Source organism: Musa acuminata, chromosome BXJ3-11 (assembly GCF_036884655.1).
Source record: "Musa acuminata AAA Group cultivar baxijiao chromosome BXJ3-11, Cavendish_Baxijiao_AAA, whole genome shotgun sequence".
Classification (NCBI taxonomy): domain Eukaryota; kingdom Viridiplantae; phylum Streptophyta; class Magnoliopsida; order Zingiberales; family Musaceae; genus Musa; species Musa acuminata.
In genome coordinates, this window is record NC_088359.1 from 10,471,191 (window position 1) to 10,480,620 (window position 9,430).

Genomic DNA, 9,430 nt, shown 5'->3' on the forward strand with positions numbered 1-9,430 from the left:
TTGATTATATTATTATACTGTATTGTGTTGTGTAACTGAATCAGGTTAGGCTGCTTTTGTCCACGATCCGGATCCAAATATTAAAAAGATCCGAAAGTGAACTAAAGTCCGATAAAATATTTTATATATATACCTTTTATCATCATCGATATTGGACTAAGCTCAGCTATTAGATATTTTAAAAATATATTATATTTTTTATGGACGAGACATATTTAAAATTATATTATATTTATTTTAAAATATAATATATAGTTTTCTATCGAGAATCCACCTGTACCTGTCTATAAGAGCCAAATTTTTTACTCTAAAGGATAAGGTGGATACGAGCTGAACAAAACATTTTATTCTCTCTCTCTCTTACAAGGAAGGGTAAGTGTGGGTTAATAATAATAATTAATAAAATAAAAAACTTTCGTGGTGTCGATGTTTTGTGCATGATTAATTATAGATTATCCATATAGTCAACCATCTTTATCCAGAAAGTTATATTAAATATCTAAATCTATTTATCCTAACATCATCACTTTTATAAATAAAAATATAAAAAATAAAAATATAATTTTAATATTTTAGTTGGTGGTGATAGACGATGATATCGTTGGTGGTTGCGGGTTACTTTTATGAATGAGAAGAACAATGACGAGAGATAACTACTTTACATCTACGTCGACGTAGTTATCGAGCAACCCTCATCTCTCACCGTCACTCTTCTTCATAACCATCAACTGGAACGTTAAAATTATTTTTTTATCCATTGTTTTCGTATTTTCATTGGTAAAATCATATGATAAATTGATTTAGATGTTTTATTTATTTTTAATTATAGGGATGTCAATATAATTATTTAAAATATAAGGATCGAAATAATAAAATAGCTAACTACACGATGTAATATATAATTAGTTCCTTAATATAGTATTTATATATTAAAATGATTTATTTACTATGGTGGGTTGAATAAACCCCGTGCCCAATTTTGCTACAAAACATGCCCCGTGTGGCTCGAATCCATTCTCGACCATAAACCCTGATCTAGAGCCCAGTTCAACCCCAGAAATTAGGTTTAAGCTGGGCAGGATGGCTCGAGTTGGATTCATTGGATAAAGATTTCTAGCAACTTGGCGTGGTATGGGATAGACTAAGTCATGGTTCTTTTAGATTGGGCTCAGGTTGGGCTTGGGCGAATGAGGTTGTTTGCAAGCCGAAAGAAATCGGTGGTGGTTCGAGGTTCAAACTTTCAAATAAGCTTAATCCGATGAAATAATATAGGCTTCAATTTGGCACTTTTCGAGCTGCATATTAGAAATAGATCGATACAGGATAGAGATTTTGATGTTGTTGAGAATATAAATTAGATCACGGCTTAAGTTCTTAGACGAAATAGTATAATTCAAGCAGAAATTATACTTCATATATGTTGGATTTGAGTCACTCTCACAACACACACATAAAAGAGAGCATTAAGCATATACATTAGATCATATATCATCTACATCTTAGATGAAATGACATCATTGATAAAAAAAAATTAAAATTTAAGAGAAATCATGAAAAATTTTACCCGATGGGACCATGAAAGAAACATTCTAGTTTGCAGGATGGATATATGGGTGGTTTAATTCTTGACCATCCATGGTGATAACAACAAATTCTCATCATAAAGGTTAGAAGGAATTTTGCTTCCAACTCTCACGTGGCCTGATTACGCATTAGAGAAGTAAAGATGCTTCGGACAGATACCATGAGTTAAACCTGCTCAAGAAGCATAGCCTTGACATTTGTCGTCTTCGAGTCATGGCTATTTGTAAGAAGAAAAGACCACTGTATTTTGGATTCACGAGTCACTACATATATCCTCTTGTAAACTGACTTCTCAAACTTCTCAGATCATACACAATCGGTCTGGTGACACAAGCATAAACTGGTTTCAGACTCGTCAATCCAACACAAGCATGATAGACTTGTGCATATACCATATCTGTTGGGATTTAGATATCTTGATAAAAGCATCACCCTATGTTCTGGCTTCTAATAGTGCTGTTTTCAGCCCTATGCACCAGATTTCTGTCAACCAAAGCTTCACCTTCCTTTGCATTATGGAGGCTGCTTACAAGAGAAGAATAGACTGGATCATCTGGAGTAATTCCTGCCCCCAGCATCTCATCATACAACCTAAATGCCTCATCCGACCTCCCTTCTTTAGACAACCCTGAGATCAGTGCAGTATAAGTCACAGCATTGGCCTGCACATTCCTTTTCTTCATCTCCATAAGCAAGTTCATTGCATCATCAAGCTTCCGGTTGATGCAGAGCCCATGAATGAGTGAAGTGTATGTGTACACATCAGCTAACATACCTTTCATCTCCATCTCCTTCTTGAGCCTCTCAGCCTCCCTAATACTTCCTTTCTTGCTATGACCAACTATCATTACATTGTATGTTATGATACTAGGGTTTGCACCCTTGTTACCCATCTCTCTAAAAAGCCTCCTTGCCTCGACCATATCACCTTCTTTGCAGAGTATATCTATCAATGTTGTATAGCTCACAGTGTTGGGAACAACTCCTCTCTCGACCATAACATACAGAAGATTCTTAGCCTCGCTGATCTTGTTGCACTTGCACAGCCCACAAGCCATCGTGTTATAAGTGTACACATCGAGCTCAATTCCTTTCTTCTCCATGATAGCTTTAAAGTTGAGTGCTTTGTCCACCATCCCTTTCTTGCAGTACCCATCGATCATCATGTTCAATATAATCTGATTGAGGTTGATTCCCTTGTGCTGCATTTCGTCCATCAGCATCTCTGCGGCCAGCATCTGTCCATGCTTGCAAAGTCCATTGATCAATGCTCCATATGTGTGGTCAGTGGGCTGAAGGCCTCGCTCGACACACTCATCAAACAGGGCGAGTGCTCTCTTTATGTTTCCCATCCTGCAGTTTGCATTGATCATCGAAGTGTACGCATAGATGTCCCCCGTCAAACCCTTTTTCTTCATTTCCTCAAATGCTTTCTCGGCTTTGTCAATCTTGCCCGAATCAGAGTACGCATCAACCAGAATAGTGTAAGTCCCAACACTAGCTTCAACACCCCTTTCTTCCATCAAGACTAGTATGTCATTCGTCGAGCCATAATCCTTCCTCTTAGCGTAATGTTCGACCAAAGAATTGTAGGACATGACATTTGGCCTCACTCCTCCAAGGAACATTTCGTCGATTAACTCCCGTGCAATCTTGATGTCTCCATTCTTGCATAATCCATCCACGACGATCGCCATTGAGTATGCCGAGACATCGATAGAGTCCAAATCAAGCATCCGGAGAAGGAACCGATGGGCCAAGTCGGAGCGGCCAGACCTCCGCAGCGCCTGGAGATAAATGGTGCAAGACCGCTCCTCGACCCGGCCGAACCGGCCGAGCAAGAGCTCGAAGGCGTCGAGGGCTCTGTCGGTCATGCCGGCGTCGGAGTACACCCTGAAGAGCATGTCGAGCGCGTCGGCAAAGGGGACGACGGCTGCCCGGCAAGAGGCCTCGACGGAGGGAGCCAGGGAGGGGAAGGGATGGGCGAGGCCGTCGGCGGTGGCCAGGGACTTGAGGAGGGACTTGGCAGCGGCATAGCGTCTGCGCTTCAAGAGGGAGCAGAAGCGGGCAAGTTGGGAGGGTAGATCGGGGGGGCGGGGGTGGGCGGCGATGGTGGTGAGATGGTGATCGGGGAGGACGAGGGGTTTGAGGACTGGGCGAGAGGGGTTGGTGCCCGGTTTGAGGAAGAGAAAGGAGGAATTGATGTACGATAGCCTTCTTGCAAGCATGAGGGAAAGCTATGGGAAACAGCAGGAAGATTTGGACGAGGAAGAGGAAGATGAAGACTGCGACCCCCTGGGATAATATTTATTTGTTATTTCTAATTAATATAATACCTTGATAAAAGAATATTGATAGGGTGACTGACAACTGATCCAAAAATAATAATATACGATACAGATAGCTTCATAAAAATTCTATTTCCAAGATACAATGCCTATTATCCAAAATAATCAAGATTGCACATCTTGATTACTCAAAAAATCATATGTCGACTTCAAAAAAAAAAGAAAAAAGAATTCAGTACTATGTTTGAATTAGAATATTTTAGTTGATTTACACTTTGGTATTATTATATATAGGAGTTTAGATAGACATTGGAAGGTCAAAACTGTAAATAGATCCATCTTCTCTTATATTTATATTTATTTTTTTCTTTTCTTATATTTATATTTATTATACAGTAAATTCCTCACACATATCACTACAAGTCACCCATCTTCTCTATTCTCTACCACCCTCCCCTTATTTTTCTTTCCTTCTTCTTCTTCTTCTTCACCTTCTCCTCCACAATGATCGATTACTTTACTCTTTCTTTTTCCTTCTTTCTTCTTCCTCTTTTCCTACTTCGTCCCTTCTTATTTCTTTTCGTTTTCCTTCCCCTCCTCTGCCCCTCCATGCATTGCTCTTTCTTCTCATTCTCCTTTTTCCTGCTGGGCCGCTCCTCCTCACTTTTACTGCACAACATCTCAATGCTGGTTTCAAACATATTAATTTTCAAACAAAATACTGAAATCACCATAAGTTAAGAAAAATAATGGATTCATATATAATATATGTCATCCTTACTTTACATGGTGTAAATTTGATGCATTTGAATAAACTTTGTCTTGCTAAATGAACCTTAAAATCATATCAAATTCATAAAATAATAATTATAAAATATTCATAAAGTTGAAAAATATTAGAATGACTGTTATTATCATATTTCACTAATATTTGAAATGTTCAAAATGGTTTGGAAGAACTTTATGTTAATACACTTGAAAAAAACACAAATGAAATATACTTGACTACATATTCAACATAAAATCATGCTGACAATCTTAAAATCCTCCTAGGATGAAAAAAACAATGGAATGAAAATGAAATAAAATACACTTGAGTACAAAATCCACATAAAATGTGCAAAATCAATATGTTATCATCCTTGAATACTTCTAAATTGAAAATAAAAAACTAGAATATATGTCAACATCATATTTCACTAGCATTTAGACTGTTTTAAGCGGTTTGAAGAACTTCACATAGTTACACTTGAAAATGAATTGAAATATGCTTGACTATAAAATTAAATTTATATTATTGTTAAAATAAAAAAATAATGATCATAAAATCCTCCAAAATAGGAAAACACTAAAATGAGTGTTAATTTCTTATTTGACTATTAATTACATAATTCACCTTAAATTGTGTAAAATTTGAGAAATAATAATCCTAAAATCCTCCAAAAATAAAATAAAAAAATCTTGTAATGTGTGTTAATCTTTTAGTATAGTACTAATGTAAACGTTTAAAATAGTTTGGAGGAACTTTATATCATTACGCTTGAAGATGATATAAAATAAACATGTTAATTTTTTAATAATAATCCTAAAAGCCTTTAAAAAAATGGATTAAAAGAATACTATAACATGTTTTAGCATGATAAATGGATTATCAATGTGGAAGTTTGAGATGGTTTGAAAGAACTTCATCTTACTATGTTTAAAAATAAATTAAAATATAATTAACTACAGAATTCATCTCAAAATGTGAGAAATAATAATTCTAAAATCCAGCAAAAATAATGAAAAATGCTATATAGGTGTTACTATGATATTTGAGTATTGATGTGAAAGTTTTATGTGATATGAAGGAAGTTCATTATGTTATAATAAAAAATAAATCAAAATTCACTCATTTAAGAATCTACCTCAAAATGACGTTGGACGGCATATCAGCCACCAACTAGCATCATTATTGCTTAGCATGGAGTAATCCTTAAATCGTCTCGTTGGTGCATATGGTCAAGTACTTAGCACATAAAATGATACTGAGGACACGAAGAGAGCTAACAAATGATGCAAGAGACACTGAGAAGATAAGAGGTTTGAGGTTTGGGTGAAAGAAGGAAGTTGGAGAGGGGTCATTTGGAGAGGAACAATAGAGACGTACGTTATGTAAAGATGTGAGGATAAGAGGAGGTAAGAGAGATGTTAATATTCAATATATATATATATATATATATATATATATATATATATATAATTACAACTAATAGAAATATAAATAATATGTATATGCTACCTTTAATTCATTTGTGATATGTTTTGTAAACATGATAAATAATATACTTATATTTTTAAATTTTTATATTGAAATATATATTTTTTAAAATATATTATTTTTTGTGTTTTATAAAATATTAACTGAGCATGCGTAAGCATCAATATTTACACTAAGTATAATGCAATAAATTAAAGTATACTAGTGAACCTTAATATGAGGTTAAGTTATCTTAATATTTAGTGTAAAGTAAAAATATTTATGTTCGAGGATCACTATTTAAGATGGATAATGTCTTAAGCTTTTATATGTTTTAAGATGTTATGTGATTTGATGATATGATTGATGTTATAATGATATACCAATCTTGAATATTTTTCGGACTATATAGGTGAAGCTTATAAAACTAAATTCTTAATTTAGAAAAAATAATATTTTTATTATTTAAAAAAATATATTTGTAAATATAGATATTACATGAGAACGAATGAAGGAATCAACATAGGGTTAACCTAATTAGTTCATGAAATAAAAAAAAGATTGGAATATAAGGTAAGATTGATATTAAAAAAACTCTCCTTATTAAATTCTGAATAAAGGAATACCATTTCATAAAAGTTAATTAGTGAAAGATTTTCTGATAAATTGTACGACATCTAAATTAATTAGTGAAATTCTTTTATTGCCAACTGCCTCCATGAGTATTTACGGCAGCGAAAGGATGTAGAATTCGGGTATGATATTGAGTTACCAGCCGAAGTCCGATTCGAAGTCCGTCGGCGACTGGATCTTTTCAGATCATGAAGGAATATTCTGGTAGAGGTGGGCTTTAAAGGTAATATGCTACCACTGTAGGGGCATTTACGGAAATGAGACATCTGGAAACTTCTTGACGCTACCCACGGATTCGAATCGGTAAGTCTCACGAAAACCGCCGGGCACGTGATCCCACCGAACCGCTCTAGTCCGCCTTCCGCCTTGCTGCCCTTCCTCCTGACGTCACTGGCCTTTCAGCTTCGTGTCCTGCACGTGATGTCTTCTGATTCCACCAAACTCTCTCTCGCGGATTGAGCCCTGCGTTCTTCACGCGGGCCCCTGTTCCATTCTGTGGAGAACATGGAGCCACGTAGACGATCCCCAAACGTGGGTCTAGTTCAACGGGACCGATAAGATGGGATGGAATCGCGGAACAGCGTCTATATTAGGCGAGCGAGCGAGCGAGCGAGCAAGCAAGCGAACGGACTGTTTCTACGCGAAGTTTCGGAGAGGAAAGGATCTGTTTTCACTGCCCTTCAGATCGATCAGATTACGGGGACGATGGCTGAAACCCCAGCCCAAACCGAAGAGATCGTAAGCATGTTCACCCTTGTTGTTCTTCTTTTGTGTTTTAGGTTTGATCTGGGGTTGGATTAGGGATTTGGCGAGGGTTTTCATGGTGTTCTTCCTGTGTTGGTGGTTTTAGAGCCGGGAGCCGGAGGGACTGAAGTACCTGGGCTTCGTGCACGTGGCGGTGCTGCAGGCGGTGGTGTGCCTGGCGGGCCTGTACGAATTCGCCAAGGACAACTCGGGGCCGCTGAAACCCGGAGTCCACAGCGTGGAGGGCGCCGTAAACGCTGTGATCGGCCCCGTCTATGAGAAGTTCCGTGATGTGCCCTTTGAGATCCTCAAGTTCGTCGATACCAAGGTACTCAGATCCCATCTGTCCTCCCCCTCTGGCCGCACCAACCGTTATGCCGATATCGCACGGGCTTTTTATCGTGTTATTTAACATGAAATATAGCGGATGCTACAATCCGTTATGGGGTTTTGGTTGGTAAGAACTGAAGGTTAAAAAGAGGTGCGATGACGCTGCCACAGAGAGATATCACGCGACTAACCCATCGACTTTTGTCGTTAAGAACATCACTTGGTTCGGACTCCAAAATATTATAGATTGCTTTTAAATTTTTATTCACGTACGCCGTTTACTACGTTAGCGGCGTTGGCAGCCGTATGACCTTGGCTGCCGTCAACAAACGGCGTCTAAGATATATTTTTATATGTCACGTGACAGGTGGGCGAGTCTCTGACGGAGGTGGACCGTCACGTGCCGGTGGTGTTGAAGTCGGCATCGGTCCAGGCGTACACGGCGGCGGAGAAAGCGCCGGAGGTGGCCCGCTCCCTCGTCGGCGAGGTCCAGCGGACGGGGGTGATGGCGACGGCGTCGGGAGTGGCGAAGGATCTCTACGCCCGCTGCGAGCCGGTGGCGAAGGAGATGTACGGGCAGTACGAGCCGGTGGCGGAGCGGTACGCGGTAGCCGCGTGGCGGTCGTTGAACCGCCTGCCACTGTTTCCGCAGGTGGCGCAGATCCTAGTCCCCACGGCGGCGTACTGGGCGGAGAGGTACAACAAGGCGGTGGGGGCCGCCGCGGCGAGGGACTACCCGGTGGCGCAGTACCTGCCCACGGTGCCGATCGAGAGGATCGCCAAGGTATTCGGGGAACAGGAGGAGAAGCCGCGCGCGAACGTCTCTCCCCCGCCTGAAACACAAGCAGAGTGATATATTTCGCATAAGGTTGGTGTTCTACTTAGTCAAGTTGGCATCGTGTGCTGTTGGATGACGAAGCCAACGGATTGTATAGAATACTACCAGTGGTTGTAAATGAAAGTGGTGGTGTGTGGCGTCTGCTTTCGTAGTTTTGTATAATAGACTTTGTTTTCTTGGGGAAATTGTCTTTAGAATAAGGAGCCAAGAAAACAACAGAGGAGTCAACAGGGCTGTTTTGGGGTATGGGCTTCTTCAACTCGCCTGTATTGGATTGCCAGAGCACACGTGGCAGGGATCTTTGACTCAGCTGGATGGGTACAAGTTATTGAGGCCCTGGTTTTTTTTTCCAATTTCACACATAAATCCTCTTAAAGTTTGGAAATAGTGTGCTTGACTTTGATATAATATTATATATATATATATATATATATATATATATATATATTTGACATATTGATCTATGACATTTATTCTTGGAAAAATGCTCGGGAATTTTTTTTAAAGATTTATTTGATGATTTTTTTGTTATTATAATTTTTAAACAGTAATATTTATTTTTAATGTTTCAAAAATGATTTTCAAAATGATTTTTTTATTTAAATTTAAAAAGGTTTTCATGAATTATTTGCTGCGTTTTTACATAATCTTTTTAAAAAATTATGTAGTATTTTTGTTTTAAAAGTATTATATATTATTTTCAAAATAAAAATATTATAACATTTAAAAAACACTATATAGTATTTTTGTACCTGCCTTTTAGTGTTTTTATCC

General features: G+C 38.2%; 2 protein-coding genes across 2 annotated transcripts; one reads left to right on the forward strand and one right to left on the reverse strand.

Annotated features, from left to right (window-relative positions):
• Positions 1-1,451: 1,451 nt before the first annotated feature.
• LOC103971272 (pentatricopeptide repeat-containing protein At2g32630-like) lies at positions 1,452-3,865 on the reverse strand. Its single transcript, XM_009385262.3, has one exon. The coding sequence runs from the start codon at positions 3,810-3,812 to the stop codon at positions 2,013-2,015; it is 1,800 nt and encodes a 599-aa protein (XP_009383537.2). The 5' UTR covers positions 3,813-3,865; the 3' UTR covers positions 1,452-2,012.
• Positions 3,866-7,321: 3,456 nt separating this feature from the next.
• On the forward strand, positions 7,322-8,965 carry LOC103971273 (stress-related protein). Its single transcript, XM_009385263.3, has 3 exons — positions 7,322-7,482; positions 7,595-7,816; positions 8,186-8,965. The coding sequence occupies exons 1-3, from the start codon at positions 7,450-7,452 to the stop codon at positions 8,669-8,671; spliced, it is 741 nt and encodes a 246-aa protein (XP_009383538.2). The 5' UTR covers positions 7,322-7,449; the 3' UTR covers positions 8,672-8,965.
• The last annotated feature ends 465 nt before the right edge of the window (positions 8,966-9,430 follow it).